General features: G+C 42.5%; 1 protein-coding gene across 2 annotated transcripts in view; it reads right to left on the bottom strand.

The window, feature by feature from the left end:
• TUBGCP2 (tubulin gamma complex associated protein 2) overlaps window positions 1-24,893 on the bottom strand; it is a 28,182-nt gene that overhangs the window by 2,352 nt on the left and 937 nt on the right. For both annotated transcript variants that reach the window (XM_032191236.1, XM_032191238.1), the window contains exons 2-17: window positions 24,701-24,854; window positions 22,169-22,297; window positions 21,640-21,816; window positions 18,279-18,438; window positions 16,426-16,633; window positions 14,493-14,692; window positions 13,154-13,343; window positions 12,097-12,242; window positions 11,265-11,445; window positions 10,187-10,367; window positions 9,302-9,474; window positions 7,827-7,955; window positions 6,333-6,453; window positions 5,667-5,810; window positions 4,938-5,066; window positions 3,892-4,055 (exon numbers count right to left, since the gene is read on the bottom strand). In XM_032191236.1, the coding sequence (XP_032047127.1) occupies window positions 3,892-4,055; window positions 4,938-5,066; window positions 5,667-5,810; window positions 6,333-6,453; window positions 7,827-7,955; window positions 9,302-9,474; window positions 10,187-10,367; window positions 11,265-11,445; window positions 12,097-12,242; window positions 13,154-13,343; window positions 14,493-14,692; window positions 16,426-16,633; window positions 18,279-18,438; window positions 21,640-21,816; window positions 22,169-22,297; window positions 24,701-24,850 (2,582 nt within the window). In that variant the 5' untranslated portion in view covers window positions 24,851-24,854. The remainder of the gene's footprint in view (window positions 1-3,891; window positions 4,056-4,937; window positions 5,067-5,666; window positions 5,811-6,332; window positions 6,454-7,826; window positions 7,956-9,301; window positions 9,475-10,186; window positions 10,368-11,264; window positions 11,446-12,096; window positions 12,243-13,153; window positions 13,344-14,492; window positions 14,693-16,425; window positions 16,634-18,278; window positions 18,439-21,639; window positions 21,817-22,168; window positions 22,298-24,700; window positions 24,855-24,893) is intronic.

Raw genomic sequence — 24,893 nt, 5'->3', positions numbered from 1 at the left:
ATAAAAGGTATCCATTACCTATTTTACATTTTGACAATCATCTTTAACAAATAATCAATTAAAAAAGAAAAGACCAGTATTTCTTATAAACTCCTCTGTCTCTCAAGTATGGTATTTTAGATGGTAACCATGTCCATTTGGCTTCTTGGGTTCCTGTTGCCATAGAGTCCAGGACTCAATCCAATAATCTCTACAGACTGAATGAGAGCTAAATGTCAAGTCTGGGCATTCACCATGGGATTTTCACTTTTTAAAACATTATCTAGCAGCCTGTAGAAATAGAAAGACATTCTCTTGTATGGCCTGCTAACACACAGAATTCCAGTTGAGAAAATAGGGACATCTGCTTTGTAATTCAAGGTCCATCTGTGTCCAACATCTTGGTGAGGGCTCACATGATCCTAGATGGTCCAAACTGGGGGACTTAACAGCAGTGACAGTCCTGACAGCATAAAGACCCAGTACCCAATATTTCCTCTGCAACCCTTGAACAGAAATGAGGCATGGAAGTACCTGAGGGCAAAGGCCTCAGACTCTGTTCAGAACAGCCTGTCGTGGCTTAGCTCACCATCCTCAACGCAAACTGAAAAGGAAGAGTTCTGTAGCTCTGGAGTAGTTCTGGAGTGCGGCGAACAGGACAGGCAAACAGGGCGTGGTGCATCGAAGGGCGTGGCGCAGCAGTTTGTGCGGGCAGGGCGAGCGGGGGGCCCATCGTCTCTCTGTTGCAGCTGCCTCTCCCTTTGGTGCTTGTAACCTGCTTGCCTAGAACCTGACCATGGTATCAACCAGGCAGAAAACCGTGGCCTCTGCATCTCGTGCGGCATCTCCAGCCATGGTCTCCAGTGTGGCTACTCAGATGGAGGGCTCGGGGAAACATGCAGCCGTCCAGGTCCTGGGCTGCAGAGTGTGCCCCAGCCTTCTGTCGGTCTCCGACAGCAGTGGTGGGTATGCCTGTGGGAGGTGTGCCCAGGTTGAAGAACTGCTCAGCCAGGTAGCGGAGCTCCGGGAGGAGGTGAACAAGCTCAGGAGCATCAGGGAATCAGAGATGGAAATTGACTGGTGGAGGTGCACTCTACCCTCTCTGAGGCAGGCTCACGAGCCTGCCACAGCACAGGCATCTCCTGTTATGCAGAAGACGGAGGTTCCCTCCTCCTGCCAGGCAGCGGGAGGAGACCTAGATCAAGGGGGGGAATGGAGGCAGGTGCCTATTCGGGGTGGTAGGCGAGCCCTCTCTTTGCCCACCTCACCTTCTCATCTACCCTTAAATAATCGATATGAAGGACTAGAACAAGACAATCACCTCGAGTACTGTGTGCAGTTCTGGGCACCACAGTATAAAAAGGACATGAAACTGTTGGAGAGTGTCCAGAGGAGGGCTACGAAGATGGTGAAAGGCCTGGAGGGGAAGACGTACGAAGAACGGCTGAGGTCACTGGGCCTGTTCAGCCTGGAGAAGAGGAGGCTGAGGGGAGACCTCATCACAGTCTACAACTTCCTCGTAAGGGGGTTTCGAGAGGCAGGAGACCTTTTCTCCATTAACACCAGTGACAGGACCCGCAGGAACAGGGTTAAGCTGAGGCAGGGGAAATTTAGGCTTGACATCAGGAGGGGGTTCTTCACAGAGAGGGTGGTTGCACACTGGAACAGGCTCCCCAGGGAAGTGGTCACTGTACTGAGCCTGTCTGAATTTAAGAAGAGATCTGAATTTAAGAAGAGATTGGACTGTGCACTTAGTCACATGGTCTGAACTTTTGGGTAGACCTGTGCGGTGTCAAGGGTTGGACTTGATGATCCTTAAGGGTCCCTTCCAACTCAGGATGTTCTATGATTCTAAGTTTTCCCACATCCTGCTGAATCACCATACTTCTCTTTTCTTCAGAAGCAGGAAGTGCTCTTAAAAAACAAGTTCTCATTACTTGAAAGAACTGCCTCCACAGCTCAGGAGTTAACCTTCTGACACAGCTAACACTCGTGTGGTCTGTAAAACACAAAGAAATCTGGTGGAGGGTGACTCCTGGCCTGGACACCAGCGGCTCACAGCTGAACAGGATGCACCGGTAATCTCCATGGTGCAGCATCACCAAGAGATACAGCTTCCATCACCCTGCTGGAAGCATAAACAGTTGAGAGAAGGGTGGAGAGACAATGATAAAAGGGGTGAACCTCTGATGCTATGCTAGGAACAGCACTGGAAGGAGGGCAACACCTGAGCTACCACCAGAAAATACATTAATATAATCTCTGGCATAACATGTGATGGAAGGCTGCTCCAGGACATCTGCTGTTCCACGGTGGAAAGAATGGTCAAACACTTGACATTCTTCTGAATTCCTGAGTAAGCTGAGAACCACCTCCAGCCTTGGGCTGAGCTGGGTGAGGCCACCAATGGGAGGATCTCCACACGTTCTTTACAGGATTCAGGGACTGTGGGCCATGATGCTCTTCTATTAACAATTCAGGCAACTTGATCTTCAATAGTGTGTTGGCTGTGCCCAGTGCTGCCTGCAATGATGTTCAAGAGGCTGGATCATGGAGTTAGTTGCCATTAGGATCTCCTGGATGAAGCATCATAAAAAAGCCAGTCCATTGGAGCTTGTACTGGAAATGATAAAATGTCCTCCCTTACATGACGAATTCAGGGAAAATGACAATTTTCTACAGTGGTGTGGGAGCTGGTGGGCTAGATTTCACTCCTGGAACCACAAGTGGTAACAGGAATGACAGATTTTACTCTTCAACCTTGGTCTCAGCTGTGTGACCACATCTCAGGCATAGTATCAGATGCCAACACAGGAGGCTGGGAGCCGTGTAAATGTACAGTAGTTGCTGATCAAGAAGTTCTCAGAAGTAAAGGACAACTGGAAGCCCAGTCTCCTGCTGGAATACTTCACAAAGCAATATTTGAACACGTAGGTACCAGCGATCCTGGACGGGGCTATCAGATATGGCCAGAAAAGGCAAAGGAAAGTTTCAAGAGCCATGGCATGAGGAAGAGACAACAACCTGCATCAAAAAAATCTTCCTGAAGCCTTTACTCTCTTATTTCAGGTGTGGCACATCTCAACAGAGGTGTAAGAATGAATGTGTCTGTTAGGCTTACAAACAGAATAAGCACTTCAGAAGAGTTGGTGTTGAAATATTTTATAATAATATAATTAATATTAAATATTAAATTATTAAAAAATATTAAATATAATATGTTCCTGAAACTCCTAGCCTCTTAAAATTATTCCTCTGTGCAATACTGGAAAAAATAATTTTGTTTGTTTGTTAAGTGCCTAACAGTCTGCAAGAAGCATTACTGAACCATTAGAGTCTTTGCGAGGTGTGAGGCAGTCAGTATCCAAGAGCTCTTTTATGCAACTCCACCATGGAAAGTCTTTGAGTTAACAGATGCCAACTCCTGACAAACGTTTGTCTTCTTATTCTGTGGTCATGCACATGCCTCAGCTGAGCATTTCCAATCTGCAGGCTGACCGGTTTCATGAGTGTTTAACTCTTAAAAAACATAGTCCAGCCATAAATATTAAAAGCTGTTATCAAAATAGGCATTTCTGATTAAGCTCTTGCATGTTTTTCTAATTTTGGAATATTTATGCTGCATTCAGGAATTAGCTAGCACATTAAAGAAAAAATCCGTCTACTCAATGAGATAATCCCCATGAAAACTAATGTTTGTATTAGATTTACAACATTAATAGAAAAAAAAAAATCACATAATCCAAATGATTATTTTTAAATGTATGTGTTGAAAAGCAAAGCAACATTTCTTGTGATTTCAGTGTTATCACTAATGCAGGAGATGCACAATCATAAACATCAATCATTTCTTCTGGGCTGAATCTGAATACCACAGGAGGGAAAGTTACTGAGAGGAAACTACTGGCTCACCTGTAGATGATGTTGAGCATGCTATGCTCACAGTCATTGGTGCTGTAAACACTCAACTTGTCCAACAGGTCAAGCAGATGCATAGAGAAATTAGTATCAAACTTGTTGATTGTTGCTTCGAAGCCAGATGTCAGGTGGAAGTTGTCAGCATGCTCTGCTAAAAGCTACCAAAGCAAAGGATGAGTAGTCTCACATTTGCTGATTCACACTTGCTAAGGAGATGAAACCATTCCCTCCATTTTTCTAACCTGTTCAAAAATATTGCCATAAAACTTAACAGTCACTCAGGCACTGAAAGAAGATCTCCAAAGCAGTTGCAAGATCCTGGGTAATTAAAAACCTTGTCCTGCCCATCAGGGAGAACATCAGAGTAGATCCTAGTAGAGTAAACCTCAAATACATGCTGTTGCTTATTTTCAGGCAGTAGGAAAAGTCAGTAAGAAGAAAGGGGAGTGTTACCTAAGCCAGGCTGCAACCTCTGGAGTGCTCTCATTGCCTTGCAGTGTGATGGACTCTAGTGCCTCTGTGCTAGAGAGGGGCTTTCAGCAGGACAGTAGGCAGTCTGCTAACAGCAGAGCATGCCAAACAAATGCCTTAGTAAGCATGCCTCTAGACATGGAATACAAACAACACAAACAGGAATAACAGACAAGAATACAGACAACACAAACACCCCGGATATGAAAGGCTGTCACACTCACAGCTTTTTGGCTTATCTGTCATGAAATGCAAGTCTGGAAATAGGAAAGTTCTTGAGCTGCAGAAAGCCTGCATGTATCCACTGCACATCTGAAAACACAGCTAAGAACTTAAAAACAAGTGCAGTGAATTCTGTGGGAGACAAGGTCTTCAAAGCAGACTTTGAGAGCACCAGTGCTCTATGCTGCCCTCAAAAATGCCCACAATTCTGTGAAGATTCTGCTTTTGGGACCAGTGGTGCTCTAGAAACCAAATGGTCTATCTGCAGGAGGCACGAAAGCCACCCTGACCAAGCTGCAGCCCCAGGCAGCATTGATAGAGGCTGAGCTATTCTCCCAGCGTCCCACCTTGTTAGTCAGCTTCTTCTTTGTGGTCTCTTCAGCACGCTCCTCCTCTGTTGGTGGGCCCAGCATTGTGCCATGTTCTAAGGTGAGCCGGTCCATCTCATTATCCAGCTTCATGCTCTGGGTGAACCTCTTGGAAGGACAGAGGTTTGGAGAAACAGTGAGCTCCCATTTTTTCCACTTTGCAAACCATGAGGTTGATTCAATCCTGCTAGCCCTGATGCTAGCTAATCCCAATGGAAGCTAACTCTCTGAGATTAAAATTACAAAGTTAATAAACAAAACTGACTTAACCCAATGGAAGGTTGTTTTTTTGTTTTGTTTTAAGGCTCCCTGACATGCTGGCTAGAATCTGCCTAAGGAGAACAGTCTTCACGGGTCCTTACAACAGTGTGTTAAAAACTAGAGAGCATCTTAAAAACTGCAGAACTTACACCTCTAATTCTGCTGCAGAAATGGATGAAGAGAGGTAATGAGGTTCATATGAACCTGATCTCAGTACTGAAATAGAAGAGCATAAAGGCAATTTTGCAGAGGGAGAAGCTATAGAAATCACTTGGAGGAAAAGTCCGAGCCATCAAAGCTTATAAAGCCTGTTGGTGGGGGAAAGAGAGGCTCTTCCATATGTACCAATGACCAGAGGGGTAAGAGTTGAAAGAAGGGACTGTCAGGGCTGCCTGGCACCCAAAGCAACTGATGCCAGCATGGTAAAAATGGGGAGGCTATACATACCTGCATGCAGTTTGTGAACATGACACAGACAGACATCAGCTTGGAGAAGATCTTCAGCAGCTCTGGATTGGTTAGCATGCAGTCCTTCAGGCAGTTATCCAGGAAGCTCGTATGATGGCTCAAGACATCATCAATATTAGAAGCCTATTACAGGACAGAACATAAGTGAAACAAACCAGGACAGCTGGGCTGCACTGGACCAAAGCTCTAGGCCACCATCCTGCTTCTGACAATGACCTCTGAGACATGCTCTAGGACATGTTGAGTTACTTCTTGTGTACCTCAATGAATCAACTGACGATGCCTAGACCTGCTTGTGATCTTTGTACCCAGCATCCTTCTTCCTTTTCCACAGATTTCTTTTCTCTGTGTAAAGTGATGTTCAGTAGAACACCAACTTTCCATAGCAGGATGAAGAGTATGGGAGCTGGGAACAGATAGGAGGATGCACAAGAGGAAAGGGATTCATGACTAACAAAGCAGAAAGGTTATGCAGAACAGCAGCAGAGTTTGTAGTGTGATAAGAACAATAGTTCACCCAACAAAGTGTCTTAAATAAAATACTGAACAGTGGCCTACAGTAACCGAAATTAAGCAGTTTTTCCCTACATTAATTTTGGTAACTTAAGAATTTTCTTTGTACTTCTCTCAAGCATGTACACTCACCAGTTTCAAGTTCTTCTCAAGAATGTGCCACGTTGGCTCCATCACTTCAAACATCATGTAGTACTGGATATTCTGTACAAAATTCAGCATCCGCTGCCGCAGTGTGAAAGCACCAGCAAACCTAGGGAGAAAAAAATCACACCCACACAACTTAGAACTACCAGAAGCCATGAAGAGCTATCACTAAGCTTGCACAACCAAGCAAAGCAGAGAGCTAACTATTTCTGTCCTAGCAAATTCACTGCTGCAGTGTGACAGTGATTATAAAGTTAATGGAAAACATCTCTGTTTTCCACTTATTTAAATGTCTTTCCCTTAATTTTGAATCTGGACAGTTAATTTGAATATTTGCTCATACTCAGCCATAAATGGACAGTATTAAAGCCATTTTACTGGTGTAGCTATCTAGTGAGGCATGCATTTGTTAGCAGGGTAAAATATAACAAGATAAATGGCTCATGTTTCTTTCTAGCCTATAAATGCTTGCTTGTTAAATGAATACTTAAAAATATTAAATTTATTCAAATCACCTGCCACCAATGGCATTTAATGCAATTTCACCTTTGCAGGCTATGGCAGAATGGCGGGATTATATACAGGTTCTTTCAATGTTAATTTACACAGACACTGTGATGCCAAACTAAGAACTGACTTCACTAAAGTGGGACAGGCCACCAGAGAGGTGAGGGATACCCACCCTAGGGGTTTTCAGCCACAATGACCTGTCCACTGCTGGTGACAGTCACATTGTAAACAGGGCGTTGTACTAGAGACCTCCACAGGTCTCTTCCACTAACCTCCTCTACAATTACAGAGGAACCAGAGCTACAGTCATGTTGGCTGAGGTCACCTTGTGACAGGGAAGTGCCACTGGCAAGGCAGAAGGGATTGCCTTGCAGTGCTGGCACCTCTCTCATGCTCCAAACAGGCGTCCCCTTCACTTGGTGTGCAGCTCCAAAGACTAAAATCTACCCTCACAGATGGAACAAGGTTGAATCATTTTCTAGGAAAACACCTCACCAATTTTACCTTATTCACTTGGTATGACACCAAAATCCCAAACATTTGCCAAGCTATGTGAAGGTCACGAGTCTTGCATAGTGGCCTAGCTAGAAGTGAAGAAGAAGCTGCTTTTAAACTACTGGGGCCTTATCTAATCTTGCTGATGCTAAAGTAGCGAGCAAGACGATGTCCACAAACGTACTCTGCTGTAACTGCTTGGTATATAATGAGCCAACCCTAAAGATCATTGGCTTCCTTTCCTAAACTTTTTGTCAAAAAAGAGGAACAAGTCAAGCAGCGCAAAGATTATTGAGCAGACACTTTCAACTGAAACCTAAAATGTTATATTCTGACCTCTCTTAGCCTGTCAGAAATTTGTAATGATCTGTTTCCTGTCAAAGTGATCTGATTCATGTCATAGCATACCTGACTAACATGGAAACAAGGAAAACCAAAGCTTCACAACTGACCCAGTAGAAAAAAAGGCCATACCACTTAGCTGAATGTAGGGAGAACTGCTTGGCTGTCTTATTGCTGATCCAAACGTTGCACAATTGTCTTTCTACATGTTTGCAATAGAACATGTGTCTGAAAAGCATCTGGTATCTTGTCAGAGCTTTCCTGGAAAGAAAGGAGAAAACCATTCAGATTAAGCCCTTTTCTGATTGACAGACAAAGTAAGCTATGAAGGCTGAAGCTGCTCAAAGGAACACAATATGTTTCTTACGCCTTCAGATACACACAGATCTGCACTGAAATAATTCAAATCAAAGTAAAAAATTACATTTGTAATCATCCCAAAGAATTCCTCTCCAAGGAGACCCTCCTCCATACTTCCTGCCACAAGGTAGAGACTCCTTTTCCAGTTCCATTGAGCCACCTGTAGAAAGGTCACTCACATACCTACTGGTATGGAGGGCTAAAAGCCTGTAGTTTTATACCCGGTACATTAAGACTGCAACAACTGCCAAAACAATTCACCAGGATTCTTCAAAAAGATGAAGAAAAACTGTAACCAAGCTACAGGCAGCAATACTGTGCCAGCAATGCACTGCTAGAAACAGATGGGGATGCTTATTTATAGTATCTGGGACTGGATTCAGGTTTGCATTCAGACACTTCCATGTAGGTGTCTACAGAGGTCCAGTCGACACAGTTTGTGAACCTGCATCACATAGTATTTTCACTCTATAGTTACCATCAAAGTTAATATGCTCAATTTGAGAGAAAGAGACACAATTTCTAAAGCATCATGTCATTAGGAAAGTCCCGCTGTGTCAACTGATTTTTTTAAAGGAGAAATGAGGGGATAAGCTAATTACTGGCATTTAGCAATCAACATCTGTCACCCTTTTCACATAACACTGCCTGTCCCATTTGCCATGGCTCACAGTAGCATGTCTGCCAGTGTTCCTCCAGGAGAACAGGAGACACATTGCAGAAAAAAATTAAACATTTGGTTCCTCCTAATTCAATTAAATGCAAAATGGTTTATACAGTAATTCTAGCAACAGACTGTATCCTTCTAGTTTGTAACCAGGGCTACCAGAAAGGACTTTTTTTTCTGCCCCTCTACACCTAAGAAATGTTTGACTGGAAACATGGAAACCTTCTAGTGAGAGTTCACTTTCAAATGAAGATCTTCTCGTGGAGATTCTTCAAAAAGCTGTGGACAAAAGAACACTGGGAAACTGGTCACAAGATGACCATGGACCAGGCTGAGATTCCATTTAAAATGGAACCTTGACTTTCCAAGTACGTCTTTGGCATAGTCTGTTGGAGCTGTACTGTCACACGATATTCCATAGTCTGTAAGTGGAGCTCAGCAATCCCATAGCATTTTCTACTGGTTGATTTTTAACATCACTTTAAAGACATTGACTTGGCAGTATTTTGCTGTTTGCAAATGTGTTTTAACCCCACACAGAAATTTCTGCCTTTTTTCCTCCAGTGGATGAATACTTTACCTGTTTATAATAAGGGACAGAGGCCATTTAACGATGTAGTCAAAAGAAAATGCTTCCAGCCCGCTGAGAGTGAGCTCTGTGGGATCTGCACTAATAACGGCCTTTTCCTGTTTTGTTTCTATGGCCAACACCCTCAAGAGCTGCGTAATGAGGTCATGGGGCATTAAATCAATCTATAAAGAAGGAACAGGAAAAAAGTGAAGTCAATAGGGTACTCACAACTATTGCGTAGCAAGAGCTATGTGGCAGAACAACTGCATTTTATCCAAGTTGCTCTCAAGTCATCAGATCAACCTAGAATACAACGGTAAATAGTCTGATCTGGACAGTGCTACAGCAGACAGCAGAGAGTGTCACTGTAGTGTTTGACCATCACCATATAACATGCTACTATGCCAATAGTTCTACCTTGCCCTCGGCCTCTATCAGGTCAATTCAGATTCCACATTCCCCAAGTGCGGCTTCTGTGCCAATTCACATTCTGTAAAATACTACAGCAGAAGCTCTTGACTTTCACCTAAGATGTAGTAATCATTATATGTCAGGACATCTAATTAGATATTTCCTTGGACTCCAGAGCGGGCATCCAAGCTGAGAACAAGCATGAAACGTGCTACTGCTCCCATCTCATCCTGATGCCACCAAAAGCACCTTCTCTGTGTTTGGGCATCAGCCAAGAAAATGTGCCCCCTTGCACAGGACAAGTGTTTCCCATTGCTAATGTGGATGAAACAGGACTGAACTGAGAGAAGGTCTGCAGAAATATAGGCATTAATTCTGTTTTCATTGACTGCACTTTCAGCAGCTTCTTACAGGCATGCTGATTTTCCCAATAGCAGGCCTTCTGCTCAGATTCAGTTATCTTCTGCTTATGTACATTCTTACCTTTAAATCGTCCTTGAAAGGATCTGTGTTGGCTGTGCTCATTCGCAAGGCTAATTCAAGCAAAGCTTCTAGCCTAGTAGTTATGATGTCATCTACAGGCTTCTTAAGCTCCTCTTCTGTGAGATCCATAAAGTGAACAAAAAAGTCCCCTTGATCCATTAGGAAATAGTGTTTTATAGATCTGCTCAGGAAAATAAGGATAATTGATTACATTTTTAAAAAACAAACTTTTTTACTTGTTTACAGAATGCACTGATATAAATAACACATTTGAAAGCTAGTCTTTTATTCACGTTCCCCTCCATCCCATCACCTCAGTCAGCATGCTTTTGTGCACTCATATCAGGGTTGCTGCTGTTCTTTTTTTCCTGTAAAAATGCACATTAAGAAAAAAGGTATGCACTACACTGCTACGCAAAGGATCATATTGCTGCTCTCCTGAAAAACAACCCAGCCTCCACAGAGTCCAGATCTATCCAAGAGGCAGTTGCTAACTCAGTAGAATCCTGAAATCTCCTGACCAAGTATCTGTGCTGACTTTTGAAGTATTCCATGTACTTGTGTTGACTTCTGCTATAGTATGATGCATTAACTTCAATTATTACATGGCATGAGGGAGAATCAACTGCAGTGGGCCAGGAGCCCGGAAACAGCTCACAGAAGAGCTAGCATCTGGCCAAAGATCACACACGATCACTGCCATTTTCAGAGTGAAAATGGGACTAGCACAGTCTTAACATACTGTGGTTACACACGGGGCATGGGGCTGTGCGTCAGCATTGGGCTAGACAAAGCCAATGCCACCCTGACCTAGTTTTGGTGGTAGCCTTCAAGGAGGAAGTTGGACTAGAGACCCCTAGAAGTCTTTCGCACCCAATATTTCTGTGATTTTACACCATTTTTTATTATTTTTGGGAAAAAAAAAACAACTTTTTTTTTTTTTTTTAAGGTCAACATTTCTAACAGGAACAGAGCTAATACAATAGTAATATTCCAAGAAAATAGAACTAACTTTAAAACCTTATTTTCATTATCAGAAACAATCTATTTAACATACATTTAAGAAAATAAATCAAACCTCAGGTGAGCCACCAGCTCTTTCTCCTCCATTAGGAAATCCAGAAGAACTTTGCTAGCATAGTTGTATGCTTTCTCTATTTGTTCCACATACGCTCGCTCTTTTAAAGTATAGATGACCTCTTTAGCCACAGGGCAGGTAACATCACGTCCACATTCTCGCACAACATTCAAGTATTTCCCTGGATTAAAAGAGAAAGAATTACCAATATTCACAACATTGTATCTGCCTCCAAGAAAGAAGCTTCCAAATCACTATCATGAAGCAGAAGATACATTGTGAAATGTTTATATTAAGTTCTACAGAAAGCTGGAAAGGATTTAAATGCCTTTCAAAAGATGATACAGAATTTAAATTAGGCTACTAATACCATGTTTAAGGTGATTCAGAACAGTTTTGGGTTTTCCAGTGGTGGTAAAACACCTTTGCAGACAGCCAAAAAACTTTGAAAATCTGGTGCTGTACTTTTGTATTTTGAGGAGTTTGTACTTATGGCAGGGAACAATGGTAACCATTGGGTGGCATGCTTCCTTCAAGTGCCCGAACTAAGAGTCTGTGTGTCCAAACCTCAGCCATGTAGCTAGCTGCTAGAAAACTGTACCCACGTAACAGAGGAGTAAGACAGAAAGCTCCTCTTTCTGCTGTACTCCTTCAAACATTTTTTTATTTACATGATTTGGAGTTCCTTCTAATTTCCTCTTTTCCTCCGAGAAGTTGCAGCTGGATAACCCCATGAACTGGCAAAATGTGATGACATTTATTTAATCTTTATGTAAAGAATGGCGATGGTCATCTTAGATTTCTCTTATATCAGAAACATATCTTTACCGACCTGTGCTTAGTATTTTGTCAGCCATTTTCTGTAAGAATGATGGAATCTGTTGCTGTACAACAGTATATCTTTGATCCCAATACTTGTCATTATAGTCTTCCTGAATCTTCTCCTTCTGCAACTCGTGTTCCTCCACCATGAACTCACTGAACATTTAAAGGAGATGTTTAGAAGCAGGAAGTGGTACAATGAGGATTACTTGTTTTGACCTGTAAACTGGTAATATAATCTATCAGAAACAAGGTCTCATGAAGATACATTCCAACTGAGAACTGACATTAGTCTGTATTTGTAGTAAGAGAAGCATTTTGTGGAGTGTTTGCATTAATCTGCAATCAATTATCACAGATACAGAATTTTACAGGGCTCAGAAACCAAGCCTAAATGTTATTTGGCTGTTAGTGTACAGGTGAGAAAGCTGACCTTTGCTTTCTCACTATCAGGAAGGCTTTCTTTTTAGCTACATGTATTTTAGTTTCTCCCCTGTTAGGATTCTGAAAATGTGTGAAGAAATTAAAACACTTCCGTATGCAACAGGAGTGTTGCATAAACTATTAAGAACAGAAAAATGCTTTAAATGATTCTACAAGACAAGAAACTTTAGAGAGTGTTGTTAACTCATATCAGATGATCATATTAGTGGACTACATTAACACAGATTCAGTGAGTTAGCACACTTGCGCTTTATGAGAACAGGGTTCACCCCTGTCCTGAAGGGGATGTGGATATGGACGGAGAACAATTCCAGTGGGACAAGCATGGTAAGGTGGAATTTGACTGGATTACACATTTGAACTATCGTGCTATAAAACAAGTGAGCATGCCCCTGATTGTTTAACTACTGAATCAAATAGGAAATGTAGTTAAACACACTCCAGTAGCTCCCCTTCCAGGCAATGTTGCCTTGTGTACCAACTGCTGCTCGGTCTGGGCACTTATGCTATCCAGACTCTATAAAACAGAGGGACAAGTACACTAGAAAATGTAAAAACCACAAAGACCGAAACAATATTTCTTAACTTTTTGATTTCATTTTCATTCCTTAGCTGTTCTTTACCTGTATGGATCATTAATGATGCCTCGATATATCCACTTTTCCAGAATTTCAAAATAAGGCACACTGGCTGCCTTGGTTAAATACAGACACAGTTCCTGGGCCTGGCTGTCTCCCGTGTAGTTGAAAGTCTTATCATGGAGTAAGCTCAGGGTTGATCCTCCCATACACTCACCCTTATCCACAGAAGTAGCTAAAATTAAAAAATATAGGTGTGTGAGACACAAGGCTCTTTATTTAAATACACAAATTATCTGCACAAGCTATGCTGACCAACTTAATGACTTTATTAGTTGATTAGCTGACATCAACAGTTCTCCTAGTCAGCAGTAGACTCCTCCTATACATTTGTGAAGATGCAAGGCTATTCCACCATGCAACCAAAAGCCTATAGCCTGAAACACACTGAAGTAAAATCCCAAATGATCCACCTTACAAACAAGCAATAATGAAAAGCAGTTCTCCAAACAAGGAGAACTGAACTCAGGCAGACACAAAGCATCTGATGGCTCAAAGTTCGAAAGGCTTCTGTGCTGAAGCATATACAGAGATCTTTCTTTCCAGACACTAAAGAAAGAATCCTACACTTCAGTGACTTGCTTGTCAAACCTCTAATCTCAAAAGTACATCCATTCTCCAACGTAACACTGAGCTAGTCACACATACAGCTTGGAACACCTGATTTTGGGTAAGCTTGTAGTAAAATTTATACTTTGCACAGCAAAAGGGATGTAAGGGACAGAGGAAGTGGAATACAGTACTGTCATGAATTTTTGATTGAAGTAAACCTTAATGTAGATGGCTAATTGTTGTGTTCCAGAAACCTAAAAATTTCAGGAAACATGAATACCGGGAAGGATAATCCAACTTCGGATTCTATGTGAAACAGATTTTTATGTCCAGATAAAGCCTCTGGGCTTAGTAGACAGAAATATGAAAGTATTCTCATTCCAGAGAGTTTAATTTAATCAAAATTATTGAGGAAACAATACAATGAAGTAAGAAATTGAAAGTATTAAAATGCTATTAATGAAAGTGCTGCAATTCTTTCCTATAGGAAGGATTATCTGCCTGGCAGTATTCCTGTGAGATGTGCAAGCAATATATGTTCTCAAATGGGTTGCAACTGTGCCTCATCACTCAGCACACTAGTGTAATTCTGAGGTATCCAGAGAGGGCCTGTTCTGCCTTTCCACCATATGTGGTGCAGCAGATGGCTACTGCTGATGCAGTGCCTCTTAACATAATGATACATGCCATGTCTGTATTGTTACTATGTACAGTTCTCAGAAACCACTGTCATGCATCTGTCAAAACAATTACTGTATTTTTTGAAACTTACCAAGTGAAGCAAGAATCTCTAGAGTCCTCATTGTGGGCTGGATATAAAACCAGAGTTTCTGCAGTGACAGAAGTCCCTGTCTCTGAAGATGTTCCAGCTGTGTAATTAGTATCATGTATTCCTTGATCAGAGTACGCATAGCAGCAGCCAGAGCGTGATTTACCTGTCCATACTCAAAGGAAGACTTCTCCTCTATAAACCTGCAAAATGCAAAATGGAAACTCCTGGGTAGACAAGGCAATTTCCATCATTTTCAAGCACTTTAACTTCAGAAGGCTATACAAACATGAACAGACCATGTGTTGCAAAGCATACCAGTCTTCATCTGGAGTTTCATGTTTCACATTTGCTCTGTGTCCCCCTCTTTACTTCTCATCACCAAGTTTCTTAGTACAGAATGCTATGGGAAAATGTTTCCTCTCAAACTGCAGGGGATCTAGAATTTAGAGTAAAACCACTATAAAAAGTGAGAGCCACCATTTTCAAGGTGACTGCCTTTATATAAGAAACAGATTAGAAGACAGGAAAAGATCTCAAAAGGAAGCAGTATCATGGACCCAGACACTGGGGAAAACATTGTTGCTAGCTTCTGACTCTCCATGCCACAGCAGGAATTCACCTCATCAGACATAGACAGCTTCATATATGTTAGTGTGGTGGTTTTACTCAGGTGGGCAGCCAAACTCCACCACAACTGCTCTCTCACCTCCTGTCCTCAAGAAGAAGAGGGAAGAAAGTATACTGGAAAGAAAAAAAAAAAAAAAACAAAACTCACGGGCTGAGGTAAAGAAGATTTAATTAAAGGGAAAAGGAAGATGGAAAAAAAAAAAAAAAAAAAAAAAAAAAACAAGCAAAGGCTGCACAGAAGCACACAGAGAGAAAAGAAATTACTCACTACTTCCCATCAACGAGCAATGTTCAGCCACATCCTGAGAAGCAGGACCTCAATAAGTGTAGCAGTTGTTTGGGAGGACTGACATTTTCACAACGAGAGCACCCCTTCCCCTTTCCCATCTTTTATTACTGAGTGTGATACCGTATGGTATGGAATATCCCTTCAGCTGGTTTAGGTCAGCTGTGCTAGTATGTCTTTTCCCCACCTCTTGCCAACCCAGAGCCTGCTGGCTCCGGGGCGGGGGGGGGGGGGGTTGGAGGGAGTCCTGATGTGGTGCCAGTAGTGCTCAGCAATGGACAAAACACTGGTGTGATACCAGTACTGTTCTAGCTACATGTGCAGAGCACAGCACTGTGTGGGCTGCTTCAGGGAATGTTAACTCCATCCCAGCCAGACCCAGCACAGTTAGTGGACAAAGAAAGATGCTTCCAAATACAAGTCACATCAAGGAGTTGTGTAAAAGAGACTAGATAAATTGTTTCCTTAAAGAGTTTCTTTCTCTTTTCTGATCTTTTAGGGACATCAAATCAAACACAGACATCCACCCTACAAACGTCTGCTGTCAGTGAGCTGTACCTTATCCTAAAGCCTTTCAACCATTATTAAGGTAGCTACCAGAAATTAAGCAGCAGTAGGCTGTGTCTCCCGCTCAGCAGCAGACAGAAAGGTTGTTTTAGTCCTGGATGCCCAGAGGAGATCAAAAGACAGGAAACAAAGAGAAATCCATAGCAAAGCAGGAAGAGACAAGCCATAATAAAACAACACAACCCATTTTTCCTTTGTCTGAATGCACCAAGACAGTGTTTGGATACAGCAAAGGTGAGGTGAATGTAAAAGTGAATACACAGCACAGAGGAAAAAGTCAGAAAAAAAGAAATGCAGTCAAAACCATTTCAAATAAGGTGTCATTCTTATTTCATACCCCCAAAGGTTTAAATTTAGCTTGGAAGTCACAATCTGCAAAATGACAGACTATATTCTACATCTTAATGCTCAAAGGAGAACATCCTCCTTCGAGAGGAAATGTCAGTTCTGTACCTGGTGATAGCAGAGTAACTTGCTGCTACAGGAAGAATCCTGGTCACCAGCTCTTTGATGGACAAGTCCAAGTTTGGATCAACCGAAAATGTTCGGTTCTGCCTGCCTACAAGAGTCTGTGCTGTGATGTATCTTCCATCCACACCAATCAAAACATATAGCAAGTCCTCCACAATCACAGATTCCTGAGAGGCTAATGGCAAAGTACCTGTTTTCAAAAGGAAGACAAAAAAAGCACACAATCAGATCATGCCATTTCATTCATATCATTTTGACTGAAGACCTGAAGCTTAAAAGAAGACATACTACCATACAAAGAGAACAAAGATCAGCCAAAGCTGAACAAAGATACAAAGAAATATAACAGAATTAGGGTCAGCTCCAAAATCTTCTACCTTGCTTTCCAGGCAAAAAGAATCCTTTGGTCATTTATACTCAAAGTAAACCAGGCAGACAAGGCTATACATCTGACATCTGTGACCACAAAAACATCACTTGCACTGCCGATTCTTTCACTGAAATGGGCTCAGTTATACTGGATCTGAGGAGTTCTAGTCTTGCTGACAACTCCCCCTACTTCCCTTCATTGAAACATTCAAATATACAGTTTAAATACAGACAAAAATAAATGCTAACTCAGCAAAAGCTGCAGGTGAACCAGAAGTTGCAGGGTCTCTGAATGGTGCAATCAACTACAACCCACAAAGAAGGATAAAGGACTCAACTTGAAATGTGATATAGTATATTGGAGGACCAGATCAGAGTGGCTACAGCACTCACTATGGCAAACCTTATCTCATGAAACTAGCTAACAGTCCCTCTCAGTTTGTAGGACTGTATGTGCTGGTGCAGCATTTGACAGTCATTTGACAGTCACTCATCAGTGATTACTGGGCACTACACAATTTGTTAATCCCTGGAAAAAAAAACATTTAACTGAAGATATGACAGAGTCTCAGTCATATGATTCAAAAGACTCAAATAAAAGCATGTAAAATGTATGCATCAGGCATGCTTAAAACTCCCATGCAGCTAAAAGAACCATTTGACAACAGGGAAACACTCAGCCCTGCTATTCAAATCAGCATCTCAGAGAAAGATCTGTGTGCAGCAAAAACATACTGGCCTTTTCCAAACTTTGACAAAACAAATGGTTCTGAGCTTGCTGGGAACATACCCTTAAAGAACGTCCCAAGAGGACACAGCAGAAACACAATGGTGGATTTATTTATGTATCATTATTTAGGGGAACCTCCAGGAATAAGCCTACTGTTGTCATGTTCCACACAGTCCAAATTCACATAAGAAAGAAACTACAGGTTTCCTACAAAACTACAGGTTTCCTACAGGAGTTCTATACACAACTCTGCTTAAAGCTGTAACACAATAGGTTAAGATTGGTCCCTTGCAGCTCTGGCTAGAAACAAGAGCAAATCGGGCAGTTTTTTATAGTTTTACTGGAGAGGAGATTGAACTGGATGGATTAATGATGGCTCCTTTGACAGGTACAACTACAGATACAGCTGAGAATAGTTATGGAAGCTATGACTCGAGAAAAAGGACTGGGAAAACACAAAACAGATTACATTGTGTGGTTTAACAATGGGGATGGAATTCAGCACAGGAGAAGCACTGAAGGAAGTAAGTTTGTTGTTGTTGGTTTTGTTGTTTGTTTGTTTGCTTTTGTTTTGTTTTGTTTTTTTTGGAACCCTGGTCTTCATCTGCAGAGTCCAAGGAGTCATGTTTTGCTTTTAGACCACTTTCATCCTGAGTGTGATGAAATCTGAATTTCATCATGGCACTTCTGAATGGAACATAATACGTTAAGGTAACTTTCCCTGTGTATCACATACCTATAGGTACCATTGTGTCAGTGCTTAAACTGGTGCCAGTTAAGAAGTCACCAATAAGTGCAGGTCTCTCATATACCCAGGATGGAAATACTGGAACAGGCTGACCTGAATTCTTCTTGTTTTGCTTATCTCGGAGCACTTTTCGTGTAAGCTCAAGAGGCTGTTGAGAAAAGAGAGAGGGAGAGAGAAAAGGAAAAAGATCTTCAGAAGCACAAGAAATTTTGAATTTTAAGCAGAAATTGACTGAAGCTGCTACCTTGAGAACAGAAAATAGAATAACTGATGTAACTGATGTCCTGCACAGCGCAGGATTTGGTCTGTTAGTACCATCTAGTCTATTGGTCTCAGTGCTGCAGAGATGATTTTTTTTATACAGTTGGCATTCTTTTTATTGGAGAATACATCAAATAATGCCTTGCTGTATGCCTCCCCACCAGCCTCCGTGCTATGGCACAGATATGGGAGCAGAATGGGGACCTGCACAAGCACCAGGAATCTTATTAGTTTGCAAAGTGCATCACATAAAAGCCAGCAAACTACTTGGAGAAGCTGTAAGCAGTAACATCTTATTAAAGGAGCACTTGCAGACAGGTAAATGAACACTTTTGAACTCAGTTTCTGCAGAGTGCCCAGTGAACAGCTGTATCAGAAATGCAATCCCGATAATCCACTGGTGGAAAATAATGCTGTTTTTACTCTGAATCAGTCAGTGAAGGAATTAAGCTCTTAAAATGTCAAAAGTTTTCATCACCAGCTCTGGATATCTGTCAGTAAAATAAATGGAGCGAAAGATTAATTCTCAGCTATAGGGGCCTGCATGACATGTAACCTACATCAACATTTACACCCACAATTGCACAAACATGGGGGACATGCTTATAAAAGCTATTTCTTAAGCTCTACAAATACTTACGTGAAATGGAATATGCACAGGGTCATTTTATTTTCTTCTTGTAGAAGGTCTCAGAGGACTCAGAGGAATGTGGGAAGGAAGCGAGCAAACATGAGCTTTGCATCTTAAAGGACAGTGTGAATTCATTCACCCTGGGGCTTACCCCAACCATTCCTCACATCCTAAGAGATGCCCAGTGTGAGGTCTTAAAACCCTTCAAAACAATCAGCCACTGGACGGCTCCCCCAGACAACACCAGTTCTGCTGGTGTTTGCTGCAACCTCAGTGCTGGCATAACCCTGGTGCAAGGTCCTCAGACCTGAGAGGCACCAGATTCATGGCCTTGCAGAACATCCTATCTGCTTGGGAGCCTCTCTGCAGTGACAGCTGTGCCTCTGGATTTCTCTACCATCTCTACAACAGCTCACAAAGCGCCTCTGAACAGAAGTGATCTTCTCCGGCAAGCTTCAACTCAGAGGTATTGGATTTAGGGGAAAAAAAAAATTTTTTGATTCCTGGATTAAGCTGGAATTCTGGAACACCAAGAAGAAAGACAGATGAGGTCCAAACATTCCCACAAATATCTTCAGGATAGTAAGATTTGACAGGAGACCTTTTTTCCCCACATAGGAGCAGCAGCCGTAGGCTAGGCCAGCGGGGAGATGCAGGATCTCTTTCCTGGAGGGACAAAACAACAGCCACCCTCACTTAGTGCAGTTCTGTGAGAGGGCGGCTGAGATATTTCTGCTATGTGAGTTGATACGGTCACAATGACCCAATGACCCTGAGCATCAGACCTTTTATGAGAGTTTCAGCTCTGTAAGCCTGAGCTTGAAGAGCTCTGTAAGCTGCCATAAATGGAGCAGCTGGGAGGCATAAATCTTTTCAATTGGCTTATGTTGCCATTTCAATTCCTTTGGTTGCAGAGTCATAACTGTGCCTCAAAGGAAAAGCATGCATGGGAAACCAACTCGTAATTCAACTATACATCCTAGGGAACGCTGCTTACTCTTCTCTCCTCTTACAGTAAGTCCACACATAAATCCTATTAAAAACATCAGTTATCTTACTAGAAATTTGTCTTTCCTTCATGATCTAAATCAACCACTTGACTCAAAACATCTGTGGATTTGGATGAGGCAAGCAAACAGTCTGTGGAGACATGCGCTTCACAAATATCTGTGGAACAAGACCAGCATCATCACTGCCTGACAGAAGACGGGGGGTTTGCACTCCCCATCATCACGTGCACTTAAAGCCCTTAAAGCTGAGAAACCCTGTAGGCATCCCTAAACACTAAACATGGAGAGTTCCCCTACAGAGCGAGCACCTGAGTATTCACACCCCATCAATATGAACAGACAACACACACAATACAGACACAGCAATGCCTCCACAGACCTCAGGCAAAGAGCTGCTGTGGCATAGACTGAAGACTGAAAAGACCCTGGCACGTGTTTTCTGAGTGTTCACAAGCAGGTCTACATCTCAGAAACATTCAGAGCCTATAGGTTTGTCCCTTGATATATTTTATTGAATAGTCAGCCAAAAGGCAAAACAGAAACAAAACCAAAACTCTGAGGAGAATAGGAATCACAAAATTTTAAATGGAAGAATTTGCACATATTGTCCAGTTACTCACTACGGACCTCTGAGCCCCCACTCTTCTCCTTCTCCCCATATATCATCTTTGCTTCTGTCCAAATAACTGTTCATACTGTTGCTCCTGTGCCTTCTACAGCCAAAATGCCTAAGCATAGCTAGGAAATGGTCATTTATATAACTGATTATAGGAAAAATGATGTTTGGATTTAAGTAATAATCATCCCTTTGAACTTTCTGACCTACTGATAATGAAACATTTGCCTATCTGTTTTCTAAGCCTTACAATAATACAGTTTACTTTTACAGTTGTTTCATTTGTTTGTTTGTTTTTACCCTTTTTCCTCTTTGACTGGGATCAATTTGAAGCATTTATTACAGGAAGACTCATTCAAATAGCTCAGAAAGAATGGCTGTGCCCACTTGTGGAATGATTATGTGAGGCATTGCACCCACATATCTGGGAGAGCAGAATTTTCAGCAAGGATGGGACAGGTCATAAAGGCTTCTGGGCTCCCGAGTAAGCACTACTACAGGCAGAAAAGGAAATGCCTGAACAGGTTAAAGAGGTAGTTTGAAATGGAAAAGTGAAATTATATTGATCCCAGCCACTAAGGACTGCTGTGGCCTAAAATCAACTCACCTTTACTGACTTAAATAGAAAAGGCTACTTTTATGAAGAACAGCACAAAGATTTAATACATGTATAATTTGACTAACACATCTTGAGAGAGAAAATATATTATCTGCATAGATAGGAACATTTTTAATTCCACTAGATGATAAAAGTTAAGAAAGAGCACAGCTACATGCAAGCAGTAGGGAAAGATCTTGTTCCCAAGGCTAGGGAAGAGACTATGCTAGTACCTGCTGTACACTGGAGTTGGCTGTGACACTGCCTAGCTGCTTGCGTAGCTCCTCAAGCTCCTGTAGAGATATCTTGGAAGTAGATGAGGAAATGGAAAAATTTGTGCTGCCACTGGCTACTGCATTTGCTGCAAGTTCCGCTCTTTCTTTAGCATTTTGTTGCAAATACTGGAGTGTCTGTACACACACAAAAAAAAAAAAAAAGATTTTGTGAATACTGGTCAACATGTAATAAAGCAAAAAACATCTGACCATAAGATGGTTATGCTGCATCAGACCACAGGTCTTCACATCCCAGTATCATGTCTTAAAGTGGACTATGTCAAGAGGAGCGCAATTCTCAGTAGTACTTTAATGTAAATGCTAGAACTGGTTATATTTAACAGAAAATGCTAGAACTGGTTGTGTTCTGTTGATTTCAATGCATTTCACTTAACATTATCATCAGAAAGCACGTGCACTTAAGACCAATGCATTGCTACTACTTCTGAATACTTACAGCAAACTCAATTCTAATACAGAAACAAACCTCTTTATCTTCTGTGAGCTTTGACAGCAGATATACTAAAGAATCTAGATGTCTTGTATTTTTAGACTTCAGCTCATCGTACTTCTTTAAAAAATCTTCAGGTGTTCGAGAAAATTCTGCTATTTTAACCTGTAAAACACCATGTTAATATTAAATGTTTAACAGACATTATCATCACAGCATTCAAGGGAGGAGCATTATGCAAGGATGGAGACAAGGTGTAGGCTGGTGCTGGCTCCAAAGTACTTCAGGGTATAGGCTTTGGACTGAATGATACAGCATTGGCTTCCTACTAATAATTACAACAGAGGTGTGGGACGGTCCTAGCACTTCAGGTGATGGCCATGGTACTGCAGGAGTGAAAAGATTATGGAAAGCACAAGATCTGTAGCAGAACTGACTTTGTGCATGCACAATCTGAAGCAATAGTTTTGTATCAGCAGGCTTATTAAGGCACTTGGCACCAATGAAGCCCCATCTGGATACCAGGTCCTCTTTGGGGGCTTCACTAACAATAGAGATATGAACAAAAAGGATTGAACCCAGAGCATGGGCACAGCATGTTGCCCATTGCTCACAGAGGAGTTGCAGACTTTGCCATGAGAGGAACAGCAAAAGCACAGGAGGCACTGACACAAACAGCACCAAAGAAAGCCCAAGCTGTCCCTGGGGTCCTTTACTGAGAGAGCAATGCTGCCGTGGGATGGGGCCTAGGCAAACGAAGGAATCTCTTGAAGGTATTCAAAATACAGCTAAGCAATCTGCTGTGGCTGAGATGTTGGCCCTGCTATGAACAAAGGGTTGGACTATGGATCTCCAGCAGTGCCGCCTCCTCCTTTAACCTTCCCACATTTCAGTGAACTATAGCTGTAACATAAATGATGCGTAAGTCTGGAGTACAATGGCCATTGAAGTATGCCTGGTCATGAGTGTCAGGCTTTAAATCCCTGATACCATGGGTGGGTACTCAGAAAGAAAGTCAGATATTGTTCAGACAATCACATTTCATAGGATAACTATTTTTCATTTATTTCTCCAGAGAACAACCCCTCTAATTACAATTTGAAACAACCATCACAGGCACAAAATAAGCTCTTTTTAATTTTTCTCCCAGTTTTAACAAACCTCATGTTCTTTCACCAGTCCCTCCAAGATGCAAGGATTTTTTTATTCTATCTTTTCATGATGAGATCTTTTCTACTCTAAGTTGAAAATCAAGATTCCAGATGAGGTTATACACAAAGAAATCACACTGAAGAGAGTTTATGCCTAGTTTCTCCATAGGATGCCTTGTCTTCGTGGAGCCAGCAGTTTATAGAATCATAGAATCATTAAGGCTGGAAAAGACCTCCAAAATCATCTGGTCCAACCATCTCCCTACCACCACTACTACCCATTAAACCATGTCCCTGGGCACTATGTCCAACCTTTCCTTAAAGGCTGCCAGGGACGGTGACTCCACCACCTCCCTTGGCAACCCATTCCAATGCCTCATCGCTCTCTGAGCAGAAACGTCTCCTAATTCCCAACCTGAACCTCCCCTGGTGCAACTTGAGGCCATTCCCTCTAGTCCTATCACTAGTTACCTGTGAGAAGAGGCCGACCCACAGCTCCCCACACCTCTTTTTCAGGTACCTGGAGAGAGCAATGAGGTCTCCCCTGAGCCTCCTCTTCTCCAGACCAAACAACCCCAGTGCCCTCAGCCGCTCCTCACAGGACTTGTGGGCCAGGCCCTTCACCAGCTTTGTAGCCCTTCTCTGGACACGCTCCAGGGCCTCAATGTCCTTGTAGTGAGGGGCCCAAAGCTGAACACAGCACTTGAGGTGTGGCCTCACCAGAGCAGAGTACAGGAGGACAATCACCTCCCTGGTCCTGCTGGCTGCACTATTCCTGACACAAGCCAGGATGCCGTTGGCCTTCTTGGCCACCTGGGCACACTGCTGGTGCATGTTCAGGCGAGCATCGACCAACACCCTCAGGTCCTTTTCCTCTGCACAGGTTTCTAGCCACCCTGCCCCAAGCCTGTAGTGTTGCATGGGGTTGTTGTGACCAAAGTGCAGGACCCGGCATTTAGCCATGTTGAACATCATCCCCTTGGCCTCTGCCCATCGACCTATCCTGTTCAGGTCCCTCTGCATGGCCTTCCTACCCTATGGCAAACCGACACTTCCCCCCAATTTGGTGTCATCTGCAAACTTACTGAGGGTGCATTCAATTCCCCCATCCAAGTCATCAGTAAACATATTAAAGAGTTAGGGCCCCGACACCGACCACTGGAGAACACCACTGGTGACTGGTCGCGAGCTGGATTTCACTCCATTAACCAACACTCTGTGGGCCCAGCTGTGTAGCTAGTTTTTAGCCCAGCAAAGAGTGTACTTATCCAAGCCGTGGGCTGCCAGCTTCTCCAGCAGAATACTGTGGGAGACCGTGTCGCTTTTAGCAGCAATTGCAAAGGAAGAACAATGCTTCAGTAGGTCTGCCCATAAGACTTTAAACACATCTCAGCCGTTACTAAAGCACAGCATTTACCTTAGCACTGTGTGCAGAGACAGTGGTGGTAACATACGGCGTGCGGTTCTTCTGCAGAAGATCGATGTACACTTCAGCTCCTTCCCCTCCATGGACATGCAGCAGGCTGAGCAGCTCATTAACATCGTGGTGGATGCGGAACTCACTCATATTCCTGCCCGAGGTTACAAACCGCATGGTGCACAGAAAGGCA

The sequence above is a fragment of the Aythya fuligula genome, chromosome 7 (assembly GCF_009819795.1).
Source record: "Aythya fuligula isolate bAytFul2 chromosome 7, bAytFul2.pri, whole genome shotgun sequence".
NCBI classification, from domain to species: domain Eukaryota; kingdom Metazoa; phylum Chordata; class Aves; order Anseriformes; family Anatidae; genus Aythya; species Aythya fuligula.
This window is presented reverse-complemented; position numbering and strand designations above follow the sequence as displayed.